At 53.5% G+C, this 23,345-nt stretch overlaps 7 protein-coding genes across 7 annotated transcripts; 4 read left to right on the top strand and 3 right to left on the bottom strand.

The window, feature by feature from the left end:
- Positions 1-736: 736 nt before the first annotated feature.
- Positions 737-3,493, top strand: POSPLADRAFT_1033602 (hypothetical protein; the record flags this gene model as incomplete). The annotated part of the gene is made up of 8 exons (XM_024476948.1): positions 737-922; positions 992-1,371; positions 1,567-1,659; positions 1,870-1,979; positions 2,351-2,700; positions 2,863-3,030; positions 3,126-3,414; positions 3,468-3,493. 8 exons carry the CDS (start codon positions 737-739, stop codon positions 3,491-3,493), a joined length of 1,602 nt encoding a protein of 533 aa, XP_024339791.1.
- An 885-nt stretch (positions 3,494-4,378) lies between these two features.
- Positions 4,379-5,396, top strand: POSPLADRAFT_1033601 (hypothetical protein; the record flags this gene model as incomplete). The annotated part of the gene is made up of 4 exons (XM_024476947.1): positions 4,379-4,554; positions 4,695-4,785; positions 4,814-5,195; positions 5,266-5,396. 4 exons carry the CDS (start codon positions 4,379-4,381, stop codon positions 5,394-5,396), a joined length of 780 nt encoding a protein of 259 aa, XP_024339790.1.
- Positions 5,397-5,628: 232 nt separating this feature from the next.
- POSPLADRAFT_1142182 (hypothetical protein) lies at positions 5,629-7,566 on the top strand (the record flags this gene model as incomplete). Its single annotated transcript, XM_024485397.1, has 4 exons — positions 5,629-5,831; positions 5,894-5,993; positions 6,045-7,164; positions 7,220-7,566. The coding sequence occupies 4 exons, from the start codon at positions 5,629-5,631 to the stop codon at positions 7,564-7,566; spliced, it is 1,770 nt and encodes a 589-aa protein (XP_024339789.1).
- A 644-nt stretch (positions 7,567-8,210) lies between these two features.
- On the bottom strand, positions 8,211-8,654 carry POSPLADRAFT_1033599 (hypothetical protein; the record flags this gene model as incomplete). Its single annotated transcript, XM_024476946.1, has 1 exon — positions 8,211-8,654. The coding sequence occupies one exon, from the start codon at positions 8,652-8,654 to the stop codon at positions 8,211-8,213; it is 444 nt and encodes a 147-aa protein (XP_024339788.1).
- Positions 8,655-12,360: 3,706 nt separating this feature from the next.
- Positions 12,361-13,392, bottom strand: POSPLADRAFT_1141042 (hypothetical protein; the record flags this gene model as incomplete). Its single annotated transcript, XM_024485252.1, has 2 exons — positions 12,361-13,130; positions 13,248-13,392. 2 exons carry the CDS (start codon positions 13,390-13,392, stop codon positions 12,361-12,363), a joined length of 915 nt encoding a protein of 304 aa, XP_024339787.1.
- A 541-nt stretch (positions 13,393-13,933) lies between these two features.
- Positions 13,934-19,622, top strand: POSPLADRAFT_1142113 (hypothetical protein; the record flags this gene model as incomplete). The annotated part of the gene is made up of 23 exons (XM_024485385.1): positions 13,934-14,055; positions 14,101-14,284; positions 14,376-14,407; positions 14,455-14,532; positions 14,586-14,737; positions 15,112-15,178; positions 15,269-15,395; positions 15,437-15,478; positions 15,534-15,638; positions 15,694-15,891; positions 16,437-16,572; positions 16,593-16,627; positions 16,690-16,758; positions 16,824-16,887; positions 17,375-17,430; positions 17,540-17,617; positions 17,666-17,725; positions 17,784-17,794; positions 18,219-18,262; positions 18,487-18,808; positions 18,861-19,026; positions 19,085-19,191; positions 19,250-19,622. The coding sequence occupies 23 exons, from the start codon at positions 13,934-13,936 to the stop codon at positions 19,620-19,622; spliced, it is 2,628 nt and encodes an 875-aa protein (XP_024339786.1).
- Positions 19,617-22,125, bottom strand: POSPLADRAFT_1181067 (hypothetical protein). The gene is made up of 11 exons (XM_024488809.1): positions 22,078-22,125; positions 21,906-21,939; positions 21,835-21,850; positions 21,514-21,777; positions 21,373-21,453; positions 21,145-21,293; positions 20,862-21,090; positions 20,646-20,809; positions 20,308-20,592; positions 20,188-20,252; positions 19,617-20,133 (listed from the first exon to the last, which is right to left on the bottom strand). The coding sequence occupies exons 2-11, from the start codon at positions 21,936-21,938 to the stop codon at positions 20,082-20,084; spliced, it is 1,338 nt and encodes a 445-aa protein (XP_024339785.1). The 5' UTR covers position 21,939; positions 22,078-22,125; the 3' UTR covers positions 19,617-20,081.
- Positions 22,126-23,345: the final 1,220 nt, after the last annotated feature.

The raw sequence follows: 23,345 nt of genomic DNA, 5'->3' as shown, positions 1-23,345 counted from the left end.
CAAATTGCACCTCTCAGCTGGTTTGTTAAGACATACCTGAACCGGCTTCTATAGGGAGCATATTCATCGCGATTGATGCACGCTTATGTCCTTTAACGTGCATTTGTCATATTCTCTTACCCCTGAATCGGCAGGAGATTACATTTCGCGTTCTCAGATGAGTTGATGCAGCAATATTAGCATCCCACCTTGACGCGGCAATTAAGATCACGTGGTCGTACTACGGGTTTTGCCGAGACGCGTGCGCGACGCGTCGAATTCAAGCGCATCATTGCTCTTTACCGAATACTCGACTGTAACCTCGCGCACCGAAGCCCTTCATTCGTTCCCATGGAGGCGGAGCTACGAATTTCTTGTCTTTGATGTTGTCTCTGGGCCATTGACCTCCTCGCACAACGACCGACCAAAACCGCTAAATACTCGTGCATATCTCTTACCATAATGATCAAGTGCGCCATTAGAGATATACTGTCGTCCGACATAGATTCACAAAAATATGGGACAATCACTAGGTCAAACGCCTCATTTTTAGAGAGAGCTTCTTGCAGATGAAGATGAGATAACTTCTCCCAGACGGTGAGGGTATTGCGCCGAGATGTATTTTCTCGTCACTGAAGCCTAGCGAAGTTACATTTCAGGCGCATATACCTGCCCAAGTACCGCATATAACCACTTCTGGATCACATTTACTCATCCCTGAACTCTTCCGGGACGCATACATCCCATCAAGCCACAAATGGGCCCACAGTCAGCGTCACGCGAGACGCGGATGACCTTTTCTGGCTTCATGGAAGGCCAAGCAGCCAAGCAGATAGTAAGACTGCTACGCGACTGTGAGACCGTAGTACTCGCGTGCGTAACGGCAGCGAAGGTCGACTCGACCACCTATTCCACGGTTCTGCCTGGTTCTGATGGCACAACGGTTGGGATATAAACAGAGGTGGGCCCGTTTCCTTTGATCTTGCGGCAATTCCGGCTCTGAAATAAATAGGCGATCCGTCCAGCTCTTGAAGAGGACTATGTCATCTTCGTGGCCGCCTACCAGGCCAAGGACAAAGCCGATCTAATGCAACGGCGCGAGCAAATTCGACAAGGACAAGTCCTGCAAGCACAAACAGTTAGGAAGCTGAATGTGTTCGTCCACACCGTAAATAAAAGTTATTCTGCTTGTTTCAATGATGCAGAAGCTGACATTTCTCACCGTAACAACGCTAGGCTACCTGTTCATGCCCAGTATAGCGCCTGCTACAACGTAGATGCAAGCAATTGCAAATCGTACGGCAACTCGCGTAGCGCTAGTCGGCGAATTGAACTGAACATGCAGTTCCGCTTCTCGCGGGTGCATCGGACTGAAGGCCCCACAACCACCAGGTTGTGATAGGGATGCTGAACGTATATAGATTTGCCTGTCACGGTTCCGCCTCTGGATCGCTGACCACCATTCGAAATGAAGTGAGCGCCTTACTCTGTCGACGGATCCTAAAATCCAGCATGGACATGAATTACGCTGATCTCCGTGAGATGCCCGCCGTTTCATTTGTATGAAATGTTAACTGGCTTCGACAGATCCGGACAGAACGCACGCTACAATACGGATGCATGGACTAAGAAGCGCGGTGCACACATGCATCTGCGCCAGCTTGCTGTCAAGCTGCAACAGTAGTCGCGCGCCACGCGTCCGGGGCCATGCAATGCAGGTGGTCCAATCTCCCAGGAATGATCCGTGCGCTCGCCGAGCACATGGCCCGCCAACCCTGCGCCCACAAGGGACAAACGCTCACAGCGTGACGGCCCTCGGAACCGAGGCTGACGATGGTAAAGCGGCACATATGGAAGCGCAAATCGTTGAAACTTGTTGGTTTCGTACAGGGCGCGCGCCGCAGCCATGTGGACGATCGGCCTGCGCACTTGGGTCGATCACACCGAGATGCAATCCCAGATGCGCCGTTACAGTCGCAGCGGGGGCAAGCAGGCGTCAAGTCTCCAGCATTCGTTACTCACACGATGGCCGCTATTGGCCGATTGCAGTTGACCAACATCGAGTGGTTGAGGCTGACTACAGCAATGCATCTGCTGACATAAGATCTCAGTGCAGGCAGGACACTTACCCCATTCTACAAGTTACATGTTCGCTCACAATCTGACCGTATGTACAGGCTAAAACCTCCATCCGAAAGCTACCGTAAACCAAGACGCTCGTCGGCCGACCAAGATGGGATGAATTCAAGGCCTCTGCCGAGCTACTCGAGATCTAGCGCAAGATTTGTGCATCGATCTAAGGCAAGCGAATCTCATCGGATGGAATACCCAGAGAAACAGGCCGACCTACCTATATAAGGAAGGTCTCTAGGAATAGTCCGTGAGAATTGCGGGAGAAGCCGGGCGCGCATCCCTCTGCCCTTGGCGTCGCTCGCCGACTTCAGGGGCTGCTCGACATTAGTGTGGGCGGGGAGGGGGGGATCCACCGCGGCAAGCAACCGGCACGCACCGGTAGGATACGTATCTGCAAGTCCACTGCATAGGCGTGGCGGCACGAGTTATCTGGGGTTTCAGCGCGGGCCGCAAGTGGGGGATGTGATCGGGCACAACGAAACGGATGCAGGAAACAACGATAGGAGCTTGCGGGTGAACGGATCCAGCCCGGCGCAGCGCCCTGCGTTGCCTGCTGGGCGTCGGAACCAGGGCGGCTGGGCGGGGGTGGTGCGGGACACTGCATCAGCTGCCTTGTCCAGGTGCCTAGGTAGTGTGCGAATCAGAAGCAGCGTACTGCTACCTTGGCCAATCGCGCGCGAAGAGGCCGAATTTGTAGCTCTCGGGCCCTTTGCGGGGTCTGGATGAGTGACGAGCATCATTATCTGGTAGGTGAGACGTCTCGCTAGGCGGTGCGATGACGCAAGGCCGAGAGCAGGAAGACATGCGCCAGCGTTTGCTGGAGAGCAACGCCATACGCTCGCGCTGCGCTGCAAAGCTGGTGGTGACGCACCAGCGCTACGCAAGTGCTCTCGCAGTGGCGCGGATTCTAGAGGCATGGTCATTACATCATGCAGATGCGTACACTGAGCAATGACACAGGAGAGCAGCGAAGGCTGTCGTGGCACTTACTAACTCGGTATATCCTCGGATAGGCAAGCGCGTACATTTGCTCATTGGGGCGGCAGACTGGCAGCGAACAAGACGGGCTCCGATACGAAACATGGGCATCCAAAAATACGGAGCGACGCGTAAGCGCACACGCAAGCACGACAACAGATGCGTCATTTGCTGAGGGCTCGGGCGGCGGTACAGCCTCGACAGGAAGATCGGAACTTGTTGAAAGCCGTAGACCAGAGATCGTGTGCACTAGGAGAAGCGGCAAGGGATCTCGGAAGACTGGCGGATTAGGCGAGTGGATCGCAAAATACCATGTACACAAAGGTGTGCAAGCAGACTTCCAAGTATGATGCTTGACTTCAGCGGCTGGCTTTCAGGGCGAGAACGGCAGGCCGACCCTTGAATTTGGTCAAGTGCCTGCGGTCCTTTGCAGCCACAATGAAGCCTAACTTCCCGTCCACTGGCGGAACATAATAAACGGCCACGTCAGTCAACGCGCTTGCCTTGGCTGCACGAACCCCCGACGTGTGCATGCCACGCCGTACTGATGGCGTATGAAATGGTGCGCACAGCAATGCGGGAGCAATAGACGACAGCGCGCCGCTAGAGAAGTGGGTGCACATCTGACCCGCGATGCGCGTGAGGCACATCGACATACGAAAGGCAAGCACATGAAATCGGGTTATGCCCCTGCCCTCGCCGTTTGCATTGAATGTACCTCGCGTGAGTCAGCAAAGCCTGGCACAGAACCACGGAGCTTCGCCTGGAGCCACAGAAGCCACGTCAGCCCACACAGCGTTCCCCGGGTGTGCGGGTACATCTGTGGGCCGGACGCTACGCGCAAGTACTAGTGGTATACTTGCCTGAAGCAAGCGCGAGCGACAATGTGCGCAGCTAACGTGTGCGACAGCGACTTCGATGTCAATGATCCTGCCGGTGTTTCGTTATGAAAACACTCGCAGGCATAGGAGATTAGCAAGCCCCGTGGGGGCCCATCCTACTGCGGTATGGAGTGGCAACATAAGTGGGGCGCCAACCCATCGAACCGGCTATGAATCGACACCACTGAGCCGGACTGCGATGAATATGAATATGAAGAGTAGGTATGTCAGGACGCACCGCTTCTGCCAACGCACGCGGGAGTGGTCAGCACAAACGTATACGGGCATGCCTCGGGTGCCCCAGTGGCGCCGAGAAACTTCGGCGGCTAGCTGGATTTGGCAAGCTCATCAGCGGTTGAAGGTGTCCGGATCGCGAGCGGGCCCGACGTGGCGCCCGCTGACAGGAAATGGACCTGGGCGGAGTGCGCAAAGGTGAAACCCCGATGGAGACTACGCGTCGGGCGAGGAGAACAAGTGGGGGTGGCAGCGCGAGCACGGCATGCGATCTGGCCGAGAGTCACGGCCGTGTCACAGCAACTGGCGCCATCCTCCACTTCCAAACCAGGGGATATGCAAATATGAGGTAAGCCATGTTTTGGAGTCCACGACTTTCCCTACTAACCTATGAGAAGTTGTACTGCCATGGGTGCAGTTATGATTCAACAAAACATGAAGAGTCTACAGCAAACAACTTCGATGTTTGAGCTCTGGACGTTACGCTAGTCGGCATGCGAATGCACCTGTGACTGCCGCGGCACTGGCATCGGCACCCGCCCAAGCGGCTAAACTGCTCGGCCGACCGGCAGGAGTCCGGGTATGCGGCAAGTGCCGCATAATCACAGACCCGGGCGGGATATGGGGGCGGGCGTCGGGGTGTTGTATCGGCGGGCGACAGCCTCGATCGGACAGTGGACGATCATCCCTCTCACGTGAAGGGCGGGAAGGCGGGCGGTGCGCTGTCCGTTTGGACGGCTGCTCCGCGCTGGTGGTGGCCATTCCTCGGCTGCGAAGGTGGTCGGAACACTGTTAGGGGCAGTGCAGAGCCGTTTATGGCACAAGGGCTGCAGCACTCGATCTGTGAGCTGATCAAGCAGGGCGGACCACGTTCACGAGGTGGTCATGAGCTGTACATGCGCGGCCGGCTATTGTCGCCCACGTCCAAGAGGGTGGGAGATGCCGTGGCAGTAGATGGGAATGTGCGGGTGTGCATATGTGTGCGTGACGGTGCGTGTACGGCATGTGCTAGCGCGACCCAACTGCGTGCTGCGTGCGCCATGTCGGTCGGTCTCGATAGGACTTCTGAGCGACTGTCGTGGAGCTGCTGGGCGAGACTGCGGCCAGGCCGCACAGCCAGCTGGGGCGGGAGGATCAAGCAGGAAGGCACACTGCCCTGGCGGGGCGTGGGAAAGCGGGGTGGATGCATAGCAGCCATAGCTGGATAAAGGGTATGGCGGCCAAACAAGACCACACGGGCATTTGATAATGCGACCATAGCGCATGGCGCTAAATGGACGGTATATTATCCGCGCCTACATCAGCCGTCTCCGCCCATCCCCTCTCCCGTCGACATCAGCGACGACGATCCCTACCTCGACTAGCAGGAACTAGCTAGACGTCCCCAAACCCCTCACGATCTCTTCAGGCATACGATCTAATAATGGCCACCCCAATCGCCTTCAACCCGGCTCAAAACAGTGACATTCATATGGCCTCTGGTTCGTTCACTGGCCAGAACGGCTCGTTCAACTCTGCGTCGTACACCCGCCGTTTCTTTGGCTCACCAGCATCATGGCGGATGGGCTCGTTTGGAAGTCACCTTTTCGCAGGAGCGTCACCAGGACAGCTTTTGGGCCCCTTAGAGTGAGTTGCAGGCCCCTAACTTGTCGTACTCGTTGATTCTAATCCCCTCCGTTGCGCCTTAGCCCCCATGACTTTAGGTTCCCCAAGATGTCCTCATCAATAGAGAGTGACCGCGGGTCCATCGCAAACGCCTTGAGTGTGTTCGAGCGTCAAGATGATATGGTGAGCTTCCTAGCCCTTCATGTCCCCCTGATCGAAACTGACACCCAAAAGTGCCGTGACTACACCTGCTGTGGGCTGCAACTCAGCGACCTGCATGCGCTTGTTGACCACTTCGAGGAATGCCATGTCGTCGTCGTGGACCCTTACGCACCACAGTCGTCTATGCAAAGCGCGCAGCCAGCGCTCGCGGGACAACCACAGGACTTCTTCGCTCATGCTAATGGTGCTCAGGTAGCGCCCAGTTACTCGCAAGGTCACTTTGACATGGACGACATGGACCTTGACACGGAGCATATGAGCGCTCCGTCATCGGGGGCATCCTCTCCACCTGACACGCCTGTGTCTACTCCGCTCTCGTCCTACCCCAACGTCTATCCTGGCTCCCACCCTTCATCTACTTGTTCATCACCCCATCCGGCGCCCATCTCCGCTTTCGACACCACGACAGTCCTTCCCTCGCGTTCAGGGCACTCGCCCCTCTCTGTGGGATTCCCGCCTGCGACTCGCCCAAACATGAACGGCCGAGCGGAGGAAGCGTTCAACGCATATGCCGGCTATTCCGATTATTCCTCGCTTCTTCCTGGCACTGTTCCCTCGCCTACCGCTGCTTCCGCACCGGGAGCCGATGGCTCGGCAATTGCCGATCCGAACAATCAGTACGCTTCGCGCTCGACATGCGCCCCTGCGGCTTTGTTGCTCAGCAACAGCGCGAGCAACACGCCAAATAGCACTCCCGCATCATCACGCGTCGCGTCGCCTGCGCCGGCCTCGTCGGTTTTCCGCACGGTTGCTGCCGCGCCCTCGACATCAGCCGCGGGAATGAGCGCGAACGGGCAGACTCCCCGCGCGAGTACGACGCTGTCGCGCCCCGCTTCGTCGCTTTTGTTGTCCAAGCCGTTCAAATGCCCGAAGCCGAACTGCAACAAGTCGTACAAGCAGGCGAATGGGCTCAAGTACCACATGACGCACGGCTCGTGCAACTTTGCGCCGCCGAAGGACCTCGAGCATATTCAAGCCCTGCTCGAGTCGAAGCGCAGCCAGAAGGACAACGGCGAGCCGATCAGCGAATCAGAGCTGCGCGAGGTCGAGCGCGAGGCCGAGCGGAGATTAAGGCCGTACGCGTGCGGTGTCGGCGACTGCCAGAGGCGGTACAAGAATATGAACGGTCTGAGTAAGCTCGCGCTCTATTACTGATCCTGGAACATCTCGCTTATCGTGCTTCGCAGGGTACCACTACCAGCACTCCGGTGAGCATGGTGCGATCGGACTGGCTCTGCTCGCGAGTGGCCAGCACGAGTGCCTGCAGCACTCCAAGTCAAGACACAACACGCCCTCGACCGCGTCAAACTCTGCTGCAGCCTCGACTGTCACGTCGCGCACATCGTCCCCCCTTGCCACGCCGACCGCACCCCGCGCACAGGTGTCCACGAGCAGTTACGCCGCTGCGTTACCGTCGTACCAGCACGCATCGATGCACCCCCCTACGTACTCACATCAGCCGCAGTACGGAATCGTCGTGCACAACACATCGTCCGTGCAGATGCCGTCATATACGATGGCGTCTATGACGTGAACGTGCGACGCCGCCGTGGAGGATGATACAGGAAGAAAACGCTCGACTGTACGATTCCGACTGTCATTTCGTGTGGTGCCCGTATCCATAGAAGTCTCGTCAGGGGCGGCTGGCTCGTTCGCGCCGCTGAATACTCGTACACCGCGTAATAGAGCCCTACTCCCTCTCTCGACTCCGCGGCTCCGACAACCAAAAAGTACATGCTCCAGGTCCAGTGTAATGGTTTCCGTCATCGCTCCCGCTGTCAGATGCATCTCGTTTCTCCTCTTCTGTCGATCCACTCCCCGCCTCCGTTTGTGCCACCACCGTTTTCTCTGTCTCACTCGAGGTCATCCGCACATATCCTGGGTGATATGTTAATTCCAGGGTGCTGTTGTTAGTTTCGCTCTCAGGCTTGTGTCCGGTGTGTAATACTCTACTTCTCGCGGCCTAATGTACATATCTCGGTCGTGCTCGCTGTCGTTATACTGTTTCATTATCTTCCCCGCACTCTTAAGCGAGCATCTCCACTATGCCCCCCTTCCGACGTAATGTCCTCCCCTGTGTTGTAAAAGATGGCGTGCAGCTGTCACCTATCCCTTCTGTCTTGCCTCGCCTTCGCTCCATGTTTTATTGCCTTATTGTTGACGCAACGCTATCATAGATTATGTAGCCAGGTACCACTTTTTAGGTACCCGCAATGCGATATGCCCACTGGTATGCCTGAACGATCCGAGTGCGCCTCGCTGTCGGGATTGCAACCGTGAGGGTGAGAACAGACCCGCTTGCGACAGATGCCCGCCCAGGGCTCGGGCGGAGATAGGCTGATAGAAGGTTGTTAGACCATTCCCTAGCGCTGGCCACGATGCAGCAAGAAGCCGTCCATGAGAGAAACAGTTAGACATGTACACCACGCCGTCGGAAAGCCGGAATACGCGCGCACACACGGCCCGCGGTGGGATCGAGGCGACCGGCTGAGCACAAGCGATAGCCAGCTTCGAGAATGAGACCAGCTTCACTTCAGTCGGGTGAAGCGGCGCTGAGAGGCTGGGTGGGCAAAAGAAAGAAAGAAAGAGACAGGCCGGGCTGACGGCTGACTGCAGTTCCATAATTGCGATGACGTAGCAAGTCAGACCGGGAACAAGCATGCCTCCAGACTGGTTCTCGCTCCTGCAGACGAGGCCTCGACCGCGTCAATGTCACTCGACAGGCGTGGTGGGGATGCACGACTTCAGGATGACATTTCTTGGGCGGATTTCATGGACTGGGCCGCTTGATCCTCCTGGCTAGATTGGGATTGTTATGTCTCGACGTACGAAGTTTGGAAACATCGATAGGACACGAGGATGACGGAAGCTAACAGTGGTCAGGTCTATCTGTAACATAGCGCCAGCCGTGTGCAGTAGCGCACCACGCTTTCAGAATCTCTTAACTGAAAGTAATGCTACGTTAGCGGGGTGACTCCCAGCAGGGGATCGCTCACAGGTCATGCTTGGATCACATCTTGCGCCTACATCATGCTTGGGATGCCATAGTACTGCAGTGTTGGGCCAGGGACAAGACGATTTGTTGCCAGCAGCGTTAGTCGCATCACTTCATAGCGGTCGTGTATTTATGTAGCCAGAGACCAGGACAACGGGACTTGATCAGACTTTGGTAGCTCAGATCTTAAAGAATATTCAGCATATCTGCGTGGCTGCAACAAAAATGAGAGAGAAGATACGCCGCAGAGCAAACTTCTTTCGACATGCATTTTTTTGCGAGGTTCAAGGCCAATATGGGGGCGTCTTGCACAGCCATGGTTTCAGATGCTCAGAGAAGCCCGTTTCTGAATCGCGCATTCTGAATTCGAGCCGAGCTCGATTTGAAGACTTTCAGCGGAGACAATCTGTATGTTGGTCTTGTTTATTGGACTGTACGGTTTCTCCTATACGAACTTGACATCTGTAACGATCGGCTTTGAGAAGTCCTTGACAATTTTTGGCGGCAAAGCCCCGAATTGATTTGCCTTTTACACGGTCAAGGAGCCTGGTGTCATCAGGCTTGGCATTTCTCTTGCAAAACATTCCGCCTACGCGCGTTCGTACGATTATAATCGTGAAATGTCTGCAGTGGGTGTCATGCATTGCCCTATGTCAGTAGACGCTCTATGTAAGCCTTTCTCAATATCGCATACTTTTGGCCGATCAGTCATACCAGTTCGATCATAGCTCCGGGAGGAAGATACATCTTGCTCCCGCCGTTACGGCAACGACGCATCTAGGAATGCATCTTGGTATGATCACCTTGACATCCTCCACTGTATAGGCCGATCATGCATATGGCAGCGGCGCGCAGGGCGCTCGGAAGCAGTGTGTGGGGCCAACCAAGTCCCAACAATTGTGCTTCCATTCCCGCTGCCATCTGCTGCTGGCCAGACTGCTGTCGGCTTCGATCCGTTGCACCGGAACCACGGGGATGTTTGTGCCTTGTGGGCGCAGGGTTGGCAGAGGCGCGTGAAACAATCCTGAACCACACTGCATCGCATGGCCACGGGCGCGACGCCCAAGCGTCGCGGCCTGGAAGGTGGTTAGCGCGCATGCATGTGTGCACTGCGCTTCGCGATGACCATTGTACTTGTTCCGTAGCGCGTATCCTGTCCGATTTGCTTTCGGTGGGGTTAGATGGCTACACGCGCGCCTTGTGGTCTACGCAACGTTCGCGGAATGCGCAAGGAATTGAAAATAATCACCGGGACAAGATTCAATGTGAAAACAGAATCCATGCTCCTCACTGGGCCTTTGGGTCGGATACTATCCCATCGACTGGGGCGCCGAGTAGGATATTCCAACATTGGCCAGCAAACCTGTGACAATCGCGTCGCATGGCGACAGGCAGATATACACATCCGGCATGACTATCACAATTTGGTGCTTGTAGAGTGTTTGAGTTCCAAGGCACCCACGAGTAGCAGAAACGCATGTTTGGTTCAATTCACCGGAGGGCGCTACGATTCACCACAGGATTTGCAATCGTGGGCAAGTATCTACTTGCAACAAGCGCTGCACCGGGCGTGTAATATAAGCCGACAATTGGGCGTTGCTACGGAAAGAAAGATCAGCGTCAGCATAATTGGAAAGAATGTCGTGATCGTTATTTATGGGGTGGACAGACTCAATTGTGCTTGAAACATGAGGTGGCCCGATGCACGCCTGTCGGCTTGTCAACGCATCAATGCAATCCGTTGGTTTGAATATGCAGGACTTCGCCATGTCATCGTGTCTGATTGAGGGCTATGTGGCAATGCTACGCTATCAACCTGCCCGAAGGAGGCTCATCCGCACATCGCCGAGGTGAACGAATATCAGCCCAATCGCCATGTTGTAGTTCTCGAGCGCGGTATGCCTTTTCACAAGGGAGCGACTCTATCCGGTGTATAATCAAAAGTCCCATGCGGAGGTTGCTCCGGCCAGCCATGCCTCAAAATAATTCTCAAGTAGGGGGTGAAAATCGGAGTGAAGACGCGTACCTTCAAGTTGTCGTTTATGACCCGTAGCCGAATATGCGATCCCATCGAGACTTGTTGCAACCGTTTTTATCGTCCGTATCAGCATTCGATAAGGTGAACGGTATTGCAATATTCCAGCCGTGCAATGCTGCCCTTGAGAGCTTGCCACTATTCCGTGCGCGTTGGGACATACGTGAGGAGCAGGAAGGGACTGCTTGGAACTCTCTGAGGAAGACATCGGCATAGAGCTGGCCATATACAGCCCTCACCCTATAGTGCACAGGCAAATATAGCGATAGTAGTCACCTTGTGCAGCATTGGCGAGTATGGTCATCGCGGAGTCAGTGCTTCTTGTGGAAAGTGATTGTCGATGGTCAACAGGTAGGCGTACAGTTCTCGAGCAATGCTGCTAGAATATAATCTGTCGACGGGTATAAGGACAGGAGCTTCGCAGTTCGAGATAGCAGCCAAACATGAAAAACGTGCAGGAGCTCGACACGTCTGGTGAGCGTCCTGGCGAAGTCCGCGGCGCGATCATGTGTTGCAGCGTCGCAGACTGAGCGCTGAGCAGTGAATAGTACACATTACGACGCAGAGTGCTTTATGTTTTTTTTCGGAAAAGGACACTTTGATGTACAGCTATAGATAATCAGACTGGAGTGTTCCTGTTTTCCATTGGTGCGGTTACCTGCAGGTATGAGCTCGCATGACGAGAAAATCATAATATCTTCACCATGTCTTAGCGACCTATGGGGTACCATTTGTATGTCCACTGACGTGCATAAGGGAGAGTTACATAATCTAGTGACAAGGAAATAATTGGGAATACTTACACTCAAGACATTGCTAAAAAGAGAAGAGCTTACCACGGTGACTTGAACGAGTTGGTGGCTTTTGTATATATTAAGTACCTACCGACAGTAGCCTCTTTTGAAAGGGTGCGATCATATTATGATGTTACGAGTGCTTCTCGTACAAAGGCTGACGTTCCAGACGCGACATTGCAGCCATTAACAGTCAGAAAACACATCGAACGGATCAGGATTATCACGTACCCCTGATAATACATATGTAGCGTTGGTCGGATACATACGTTTCACAGCATTGCTATGTCGTCCAAATCATAGGTCTCACCCAGCAAGGATAACAAATTAATACAGGTAAGAGTAAAATCTGTCCACATGGGAATACATATATGACAAATAGCAAGGTGACCTGCTCGGGTTCGAACAAAATCAGGAGGTCCAGGCAAAAGCGCTGCAGGCAGAAATAAGGAATATACTAACCTAAGAGAGCTGGCACCATATTCACCAGTCGTACAAACTGGTTTACCGCACAAACAGCCGTTTGCCCCTCAACGGCCGTGCTGCACCGACGCGCCCTGTTTCTTGCTGATACGCCCTGTAGGCCTCTCGCAGATGGTCTGGCGAGAGCGGCCCGGCTTCCCCTCGTCGATCCTGCACCGCTCGCGCTGTTACAAGATTTCCCGTGAGAAGCCAGCCAACGGCCAAAGAGAGATGCGAACCCTTTTCCACCATCTCGCCAACGAACACCTTGGCGAAGCCAGCCACAATTTGAGCGACAGGCTGTGAGACTTGTTGTCCGAGTGTTTGTTGAATGACCTGATCCCGGGTAAGAAATACTATCAACGCCTCTGCAGAATGGAAGGTCTCGAACCTTGCGAACAGCCTGTTTAGGTAGAGCATGTCGACGATACGCTTCAAATCGGTCGTACTGCCCATGACTGAAATTGTCCATGAGGACTCTGGAACATAGAATTCGATTAGATTATCAAATGCGAGTAAATAACGGTACATGGCATACTTCAGGTTGTCCTTCGATTGACTCTGGAATGATGCCTGTGCAGAGTAGTCGTCCTCGGCCATCGCAGGCAACATCTCATCCTCACCCTCGCCGTCCTCCTCGCCAGGCGCACCCACCCCGACCGGACGCGGCAGTGTCGTGTCCACTGCAGTCGCAGTGCCGCCAGGACTGACATCCGTGAGGCTGATCACGCCCCCGGTCTCCGAGCCCAACGCGGATTGCGCTGGCTGCTGCTGGGCTTGTTCAGCAGCGCCACCCATGGTGCTTCCCGCCACTGAAGATGCGTTCGGACTCGTGCTACTCTGCACGTGCCACTGTAGCTCGGTGGGTTGGCTAGAGCTAGGGAGCGGTGTGGCGGAAGTAGGGCGAGGAGAGTTGGCGGTGGACGTACTGCCCGCGGCCTTCGGTTTACGTCCGCGCTTGGAGGCTGTTCCTCTAGCTGCTGGGGCACCTCCTCGTGCTAATGGAGTTCCAGGAACACTTGCCTGGATAAAAGTGCGTTCTGGTGCGGGATACGAGGCGAAAGGAGAAGTCATAATGAATATGACACCCAGTTAGTTATGTTATGTTAAATGGACTTTTCTGGGGAGAATATCCGGACAAGAGTGTTATTCACGGGAATAAGGCGAAGCACGTTTCCACCTCAGGTATTTCGTCAGGTACTGTATCAGGCAAAGTATTGGGCGTAGGTTGTCAAAGGTGCAAGCAAGCTGAAGGGTGGTGGTTAATAAGCGCCGTGGTCGTGCTTACCTTCGGAGGGTGCCGAAGAGGCGTCGACTTTGATTTTGACTTTCATATAATAAAGTAGCGGGCCTGGGTCGTTGTTAGTTTGTTGTGCCGTCTTATTCTCATGCACACGTCGTATACATCGGCCAGTGATCCCGTCCCTACCTCGTACGGTAGCTACATAGGAAAAGATTAAAGACGCGACTATCACGACTGATACGCGTATGTCACGAGCTCTCAGACTTTTCGGCCGTAATGTCATTGTGACTCTGTTTCCTTACGCTCCAACTAAGATACCCTCAGGTTCTTGTAACCGCTGAGCTGGCAGAAAGGACGTACTACCAGCACATAATGCCGTCACGACAACCATATGATGCTTCGACACCGGATAGGACGCACTTCGGTTCTGATATCCCCCTTGCTCGTCTGGACGCTGTGCTGTCAGACCAATCTCTGGGGCCTTCACTGCACAGGTCAGCAGAATTGAGCCCCGACTGGTCTTTACGCTTCCGCACCAGGTGGAAATCCTTTTCTTCTCGATGTGTAGAAACATTTCGAAACAACACAGGCCTGCTCTTGATTGCAGCGTCTCAGGCGTTCGGGGCGACCATGAGCCTGTTCGTGAAGAAGCTGAATAGCCTGGACCCACCAGTGCCGACACTCGAGGTCCGTGGCGTCAAGGTGTACTGCTGGTACACGAAGGTCTGATCATGATATCCGAACAGCTCATATGTGTTCGCATGGTCAGCGATAGGCGAATGACGTCAATGCATGGGTGCTAATTAATATGCAGGCAATCACTTGGGCGTGCTGTGTGACATACATGTAAGTACTCCATCACATTGTATGGCGGTTGATCTTAATGATAGCAGGGTCCTATCGAAAGTCCCTGACCCGATCCTGGGCCCGAAGGAAGTCCGTCTGCTTTTGGCTTTCAGAGGTGTCTGCGGGTAAGTTGGTACTTCATCATCTTTTGGCCCATAACTCGACCGCATACATTCAGGTTCATGGGCCTCTTCGGGTCATACCATTCTCTGCAATATCTCTCACTTTCAGATGCGACTGTCCTACAGTTTCTGGCACCCATGTGCACCGCCGTCGTCGGTGCGCTGGTCCTGAAGGAGGAGTTCAAGCGCAGCCAAGCGGTAGCAAGTTGTGAGCATTGCACGACCTCAGCACGTCAAGATAGTGCCTGACTTAAGTGGGGGCCGCAGTATGCAGTCTACTTGGTGTGGTGCTCATTGCACGTCCCACGTTCCTGTTTGGTCACGTACCATCGGGGGTTGCGACCGATCCGAGCATCGTGATAGATGCGAGGCACTATGCTCTTGTTGCCAGGGCGGTGGCGACGGTTACCGCTGCTGACAGGTTGCGCGCCGTGATGTATATCCCACCTCATTCGTATATCCTGCCCTGGAGCTGACGATGTCTTCAGGGCCGCCATGCTCGGTGTGCTGGGAGCAACAGGAGCATGTAAAACACCTACAGCACGATCATTGCGTGGTCAATGCTGACGAGGTGGCTGACAGACACATCTATCCGTGCAATTGGCAAGCGCGCACACCCCCTGCACAGTGTGGTGGCATTTTCGACGCAGTGTGTGGTTACATCTTCAATAGCGTAAGCGCACATCCAGACCACTCCTTTGCTACATCTCGTTGGATGATATTAATGATGCCCATGCAGCATGCTGATCGTAAGACCTCACCTCATTGTGCCGACCAGACTTGACTGGATCGGGATGCTATTTGCGATTGGCTTGCTAGGATTCGGTGGACAGGTGGTCTACTTCGTTGTCCAGTCGATCACCGAAGTACTGAGCTTTTGTAGATGCTCATGACCATGGGGCTACAGCGGGAGACGGCAGGCCGGGGGACCATGGGCACCTACATTCAGGTTTGTCGTATGGGGGACACAGCAATGGTCTACTCACGTATGCGATCTTATACAGATAATCTTCGCCACGTTCAACGACCTTGTGTTTTTCCACGCGCCACCATCCGTGCTATCCATCATTGGCACGGTTATTATCATGTCATCTGCCATATACGTTGCCGTACGTTCTCTCGTCGTTGACAGACGTGGCGCGCAATCCTGACTCCACACGGCAGGTCACAAAGGGTGTGGCGAAAGACAAGGTCGGCATGCACAAGCGAAACCGAAGCATGATGCCTCCCGAGGAGGACCCATCACTTGAAGAAGGATTGCTCGCGAGTGACGAGCAAGAGCAAGATCCTCCAGCTGCCGCATCCACTAATGGCGATGTTTCTGTATACCCAGAGGAAGGCGCTGTTGATCACAATGAGAAGGTGATATCCCAGTAGGCTTACGACTGCCGTACTTTGGGAGTAAAAAATAGAGTCGTATTCTTGATTATAGTATATATGGTCACCTATCGACACAGCGGACTTATGAGTTGCCCTGTGGACAAAAGGAAAACATTATACTGTGGTGCTCGGATCTGGTCTGCTGGCTGACACAACGAATTTTTCCATTTACGCCTGACAGCTTTCCGTTACCAACGAGAAGTCTTCATGGTCGCACAAGATTTGCAGTTCCGCACACCTGATTTTATCATGCAATCACAAAGGATGTAGAAAAATATTTATGTTAGTCCTATTATACAGTGCGTGTCTCCTACACTCCGTTGAAAATGGATCAACCCTCTCCCACCCTCAACGAGACTTCTTAGAGGCTGTTGTTTAAAATCGTGGTTTTACCGCTGCATTGATCGTACACATTCTCCACATGCCACAGCGACGCTAGCTATGTCTGACGGCACCGCCCGACTCCATCGTAACCTCTATTATGTCGGCGTTTTGAGTCTAGTGCGGCGAGCTACCGCCTATTGTAGTCAAACGATGGCAACGAAAGTACCGCAAACAATCTAGTCCACCTCCAGCTCTCCACGGATTCCCAAACGGGGACGTTCACAGCTTGCAAGCGAACAGTGAAGAAGGCTCCCTCAAAGAATACTGGCTACCACGGATGTGAGTACTAATGAACACAGTTCATGATATGTTACTTGATCACGGGGATTATTGTGTACGTCCTGAAATTATGTGTGTGATTTGAGGCCCTGCGTTATGCGTTCATGCATGCATAAGATTGGCTGGCTCTACGTCGTCCCGTCGTTCGCGGCCGTTGCATTCACTGAGGAATCTACAGATAGCAAGGTAATTGAGACTCGTTCGTGATCGGCATTTGCCGCCCGAAGTTGATGTATGTCACATCGTTTCAGCCTGCAAGAGGCAATGCGGGCTTGGCCTCGTTTAAGGATAAGGTCATTGTTTTTCTCTTGCGACGTGAGCTACAGCCCGCTTGCAACCAACGTTTAGTGTACTTGTCGCGCTTGGTGTACTCCAGCCTTTGGTTGCAAAAGCTAACTTCCCAGCTCCTCGCTCGTGAGATCGTGGTTTGCCGGCACAAGCTGCCATAGAGAAAATGTCCAAGGGGCTGCTCACTGTTCCCGCGACCAAAACAAAATCGGCAAGATTGAGTGTGCGTAGGTCTTGGAACTCCACCCATCTAATCCCTACTCCAGGAGAAGACGAGCAACGACCACCCCGCTATGTGAGCAGCAAGTTTGAAACCTCGTGCAGGACTACTCTGAGACCTCGTGAGCACAGGTTCCGTGGGGGCTGAGACCGTGGCTTGTTTTCACATTGTGTTTCCTCATGGTAGCAATGGGTATTGGTATCGAAATCGGTTGGCATTTTTCAACGGTGAACAATGGTTAGACTTTACTATGCATATTCCGAAAAGATTTAATGCTGATATTCTGAGCCCTAGGCTTTGGTGTTCGTCAAGACAACGTCTTCGACTTCATCGCACCCTCCTTCCTTATTGTAGGTCTGCTTCGGTACAGCTTGAAACATCAACATGCAAAAACGTCCCACGTTTTGCAGTACCGTCGGTTGAGCATAATTACAAGATGGCTGATACATGTCCTTACAGTCCTTTGTACCCATCGTCCTGATCTTCCCAATTGCAAGATTGTGGGCCACGGCTGATTGGGGCATTCAATACGTACAGGTCAGTTCCGTGTCCCCCCGCATAGGCCGCTGTTGACGCTTTCCTCAGCCTTACATAATGCTTGCAAATGGCAACGCGCGAGCAGAAGACAGTGTTCTGCTTGATTATGTGCGTTCTGTTCCTGGTCGATGTTTACGCCCGCACAATATGAAATAAGGCGTGTTAGATGCCTCTGAAGTGAGTAAGCATCGATGATTCAGGAGACGTTGAGACCCTATAGGATTTCCAGTCGCTTTCAGGCTATTTTCGTCTCTGCAAGGCGAAAACATTGGCTCGTGAATGCCTCGATCAACACCGTGTTCATTGCTGCATTATTCCAGCCGCTGGCAGGGTCGTTGTTCAGCTTAGACATGCGCTCACATACAGAAGGTTGTTCCATATCATTAGTTTCCTGTTATTATCACTGACATGACATGAACTTCACGATCAGCATTCAGGACGTACAGTACACAGATAATCGGGCTTTCTTCCAACAATAGTCTCGTGGAGGCATTCTCAGCTTCAGCGGGTGTAAGGGTGATTTCCTGTGACAATCTCAGTCGTCTCTTCTGAATATCGCTTTTCTAGTTTGTAGATGCGGCCACTTATAATAATCTCCCAGACCCCTCTTATGTGTATGCGGGCTGGGCGGTACCCAATCTCAAGGTACGCTCAATATTCTCATCGTCCTGTAGACCAATCCATGTCGGACTGATATAATACTCCCAAGACGGAGGGAACACCTGCCGCAAGCGCGACTTACATAACATTCAACACAAGCGCAGTCCTATCGTCTCCCAATTGCGAAAACCCATCCATACTTAACCTAGACACACCGACCGGAACGCCTCTCTATATCATCAACGCAACTGCTGCTGACGGTTGCTCAGGGTCCGTGGCATTCACCCCAACTGTCGCCGACGAACAATTCGGCGTGAGCCAAGTCGATGCGACATCCTGCGGATTGAGCAACCAGACAGACACTGGCTTGCTCCCTGTGTTCTTCTGGTTCTATAACGTGCGTTTGGGCGACCAGGGACAGTCGACGCCGGAAGCGAAAGCCGTGATCTGTAGGCCTTCTATCGCGCTGCGCAACGTTCGAGCCACGCTCAATGTGAGCTCCATGTCGATCGATACGATCGTCGACCTGGGCGCATTCTCTGCAACGAACAACGTAACGAGCGGCTCACTGGAAGGCAAGGCATACAACGGGTACGTGCTAGTCAAGCAACGTTTGCGAGTACCGACCGACATATGTGCGCAGTGTAATTTTTAGCAACATCAGTAGTGAAATCCTCAAAGCTCGCGCGACGTCAATTCAAATTGGTCTACCTGGATCCATATACCGATCTGCCTCACAGACCACAGAGCTTTTGGATAGCTTGTTCTCTTCGGAAGACGGGTTCCTGAATCTGACTCAACAGATCTATGTAAGTCTTGTCATGACGGCGGGTGTGTGTGACGATTCCTCATATTTGGAGCTTGCAGACCCAATTTCTCGCTGTCGCCGCAAAATCGGTGTACCTCATACAGATACAGGAAGAGGAGCCTATAACTGCATACGCTACTGCACAGGTTCAGCGCCTTGTGATAGAGTATGCACTTCTCTCCTCAATCTGAGACTTCGCCGCTGATATAATGTTGATGCTGCAGCACACTCGCTGCACATTTTCTCGCCATGGGACTTCTCACCGTGGGCGTAGTCGGCGCAATCATACACTACCTCCATCTACCGTATCGACGTCGACTGCACCTCACCGCCCCTCCTGGGTCTATTGCGACCTCTGTCGCACTGGCATTCCACTCGGGTTTCGGTGACCGACTTAGACCATACGATGACGACAAGAGCATGATGCGCAAGCTATCCAACTTCCGCTTCGTCACGGACACCAGGACGGGAGCGATCATTGCCGAAGAGCTGGACCACGACGAAGACTCTATGGAGCTCGGTCCACTCGATCAAGACAAAGACACTGTTGCGCTACTGCACGATGAACGAAGCGAAGAACACTACGATGAACACTAGTCGACTGATCATCATGTTACCGCGTATTTACGTGACCTTGCCCAAAGTTTTCCTTCCAACATGATCAACTGCCGCTACTAAATATATGCACGTTTTAGCATGTAGATCCTTCCTTCAGGCGATTGAGACATATTCTCTGCGCACTTAAGACATACGCAGAATAGAGAAGCTAAGCCCATCCACCGTACAATGCGCAAACCCGTGAAGGGACATCAGATTCATGATACGGAACGATAACGGAACCAACGACACAGGTATGCAGACTAGGGGTAACTTGATGCCAGCGTGGCGTGGATCACGGTAGAAGGTAGGGTACGTAACAGAAAACACATGGAACAAGCTCATGAAGGTGACCAATAAAACGTGGATATGGCGTAAGGGAACGAACGATGGTGCTTTTGGCAATACTAAGTAGCGAGCAGCGAGACTAGGAAGCTGAGGGCATAGCGAGAGACGCGCTTATTCCTCCTCAACCGGGACCTCCTCCTCATACTCGCCCTCCTCTTCGGCACTAAGGATGATGCATCAGTGACTATCTCTGAGACATAAGGTAAAAGTCACATACGTCGCGTCCTGGTACTGCTGGTACTCGGCGACAAGATCCTGCATGTTGGACTCGGCTTCGGTGAACTGGAGTGGCGCCGTTAGCTGATGGTACTACACCCAACGCCTCACAATGACACACCTCCATCTCGTCCATACCCTCCTGGGTGTACCAATGCAAAAAGGCCTTCCTCTTGAACATGGCTGTGAACTGGTCACTGACACGCTTGAACAGCTCCTGGATCGCTGTCGAGTTGCCCAGGAATGTGACGGCCATCTTGAGACCGCGAGGGGCAATGTCACACTGCGCGGTGAGCACATTGTTGGGAATCCACTCGACGAAGTAGGCAGAGTTCCTGGTCTGGACATTCTGCATCTGCTCCTCAACCTCCTTCATGGACACCTTGCCACGGAACACAGCAGCAACCTGTATTATATTGATCAGTAACAAGTAAGACAGACGAGATCACAGCGGCCTACAGTGAGGTAACGACCATGACGGGGGTCAGACGCCGCCATCATGTTCTTCGCGTCGAACATCTGCTGTGTCAACTCGGGGACAGTGACAGCACGGTACTGCTGGCTTCCCCGCGCAGTCAATGGCGCAAAACCAGTCATGAAGAAGTGCAGACGCGGGAAGGGAACTAGATAATGCGTCATGATACATTCTCAACCCATGATAGACAGGGAACATACCCATGTTGACAGCCAGCTTACGGAGGTCGGAGTTGAGCTGACCAGGGAAACGCAGACACGTTGTGATACCGGACATCACAATGGACACGAGGTGGTTCAGATCACCGTATGTTGGTGTCGACAGCTTGAGCGTACGGAAGCAGATGTCGTAGAGCGCCTCGTTGTCAATGCAGAATGTCTCGTCAGAGTTCTCAACGAGCTGGTGAACGGAGAGCGTCGCGTTGTAAGGCTAAACAGAAGATGGTTAGCCTGAATGTTCGATGTGATTGCACTTTGCACAAACCTCAACGACGGTGTCCGACACCTTCGGACTCGGGACAACAGAGTACGTTGCCATCATGCGATCGGGATACTCCTCTCGGATTTTCGAGATGAGGAGCGTACCCATACCCGCACCAGTACCACCACCAAGTGAATGCGTAATCTGGAAACCTAAAGATAACGGTTGAGTCACAGTCACATCAAGCGTGACGCGTCACATCGTGGCTTCGAACACCAAGTCAACACTAACCTTGCAGCGCATCGGTACCCTCAGCCTCCTTACGAACGACATCAAGAACTGAGTCAACCAGCTCGGCACCCTCTGTGTAATCTAGAGTGTATGTACGTCAGCATACACGCACAACACGATCCGGGCGGCGCGTCGACTTACGGCCCTTGGCCCAGTTGTTGCCCGCACCGCTCTGGCCAAAGACGAAGTTGTCCGGGCGGAAGAGGCTGCCGAGCGGGCCAGAGCGGACGGAATCCATCGTGCCGGGCTCGAGATCGATGAGCACCGCGCGAGGCACGTACTTGTTCGCGCCGACCTCGTTGTAGTAGACGTTGATCCGCTCGAGCTGCTGATCGTTGGTGCCCTTGTACTGGCCGTCCGCCTCAATACCGTGCTCATCTGAGACAACCTCCCAGAACTTGGCACCTGGAGCAGATCGGCGTCAAACATCGCGGATGCAGCTGGCAGATGCGCGGTACATACCGATCTGGTTACCGCACTACGAGATACCATGCGTAAGACTCGTGCAGAGAGACACAGCGCGCTCTGCTTACCTGGCCGGTCTGGAGGTGGACAATTTCACGCATGCTGGAAAACTATAGTCAGCGCACAGTTCGACAACTCAGCAAAATCGAGACACGTCAAGACCACGCGTCGCACGCCGCACCGCGCGTCGCATAGGGCGCGCGGGGTCGTCATACGCCGTGCAGGTCGTCAAACACGTACATGAAGAATCAGAGATGAGCTGGAGGTGGACGGGAGGTGATGAACCGCGAGGGATGGGGTCAAAAAGGGAACACGACTTCACGGTCTAGGGTATCGCCCTTTCGGGCGGAGCTTGAATTAAGAACGTGTTCATTGTGGCGCGCTCCCCAAAGTCCTCTTTATTTGTCTGTCTCTCACTGTCTCTATTCCCCGGGAGCATATATTCCCGTTAAAGCGGAATGTATGCGCAACCTGTTTTCATCGCAAATTCCAATCTCCTTGTTCAAACCTGCGTGTCGCGCGAGACTAGCGCAGCGAAATGAATTACTAAGAGAAGTCCAGCTCGGACTCAATATCGTTTTGCTGCGCCAAACAAGATGGGCATTTAGCTATTGTTTGGTAAGTTTTCCCGAGCAATTGTGCGCTGAAGGGGAAAAAGTTACGGCATCGGAGAGGCGCCTAGCCGGCAACGGAGGCGACGCTGCAGCGATGTCCAGAGTAGGTTACGCAGTGTACTGTGAGTGGATCTTGGTCTCGCCAAGAACACGGCTGACAATGTGTGCAATGCTACAGCAAGTGCATGACTGTTTTATGTACTGTGTCATCAGGTCAGCCGCCCCAATGTATGCATTGGAACCCGTTCATTACGAGAAATGACCTGACAAGCTGCGTCTATTAGGCAAGCGTGATCCTTCCCAGAATTTCAATGCTGTCGGACTGACCGCCCATCGTCTTTTTGCTGACCAGGCACGAGGACACCGACCAATGGTCGACGTCGTCGTGCAAGAAGCACACGGTAGAGGCAAATCTCCTTGGAAATTGGATGTGTGGCTCTACCCTCCGTGACAGGCAGACTTGGCGATCGCACTGGCGGCACACAAGTCACCAATAAGCTAAATGTCTCGTTATCGAAGTTTGTTGTAGTCCGACGGCTGTCCTTCCTCGCCGCGCGCTATGTCAGCGCACACGACTTGTTCCGTGCGTGGCGGAAACATACCCGTCGATGCACATGTCACCGACCTCGGTATAGTGTGAAGTGGCGACTCCGGCCCACGCTTGTGCCTCGCATCCGATGCCCAGCAGAACCGGGCGACGAGCATGCACACTTTACATAGTTGCAAGTTCCTTCCAGCTCCCACAAGGCGCGGCGCACGGCGAAGCTGTCAGTCTGCGTCCCACGCACACTCACCATTTTTGCACCCCCGAATGCGGACATCATCGCGCCATCCGAGGTGCACTATCAGTTGCGAGCTGATTCCGGTAAGATCGTCTTGCTGCTCGATCACATC

The sequence above is a fragment of the Postia placenta genome (assembly GCF_002117355.1).
Source record: "Postia placenta MAD-698-R-SB12 unplaced genomic scaffold POSPLAscaffold_6, whole genome shotgun sequence".
Lineage (NCBI taxonomy): Eukaryota > Fungi > Basidiomycota > Agaricomycetes > Polyporales > Adustoporiaceae > Rhodonia > Rhodonia placenta.
Note: the sequence above shows the minus strand (reverse complement) of the source record. Positions and strands in the feature narration are given on the sequence as shown.

Excerpts from the sequence above, each read along its gene's own strand:
- POSPLADRAFT_1181067 (XM_024488809.1), bottom strand. The coding sequence starts at position 21,938 with ATGCGTGAAATTGTCCACCTCCAGACCGGCCAG. Across the intron at positions 21,294-21,372 it reads GGGTACCGATGCGCTGCAAG|GTTTCCAGATTACGCATTCA; the intron begins GTTAGTGTTGAC and ends CGTTATCTTTAG. Across the intron at positions 20,593-20,645 it reads GTCATGGTCGTTACCTCACT|GTTGCTGCTGTGTTCCGTGG; the intron begins GTAGGCCGCTGT and ends AATATAATACAG.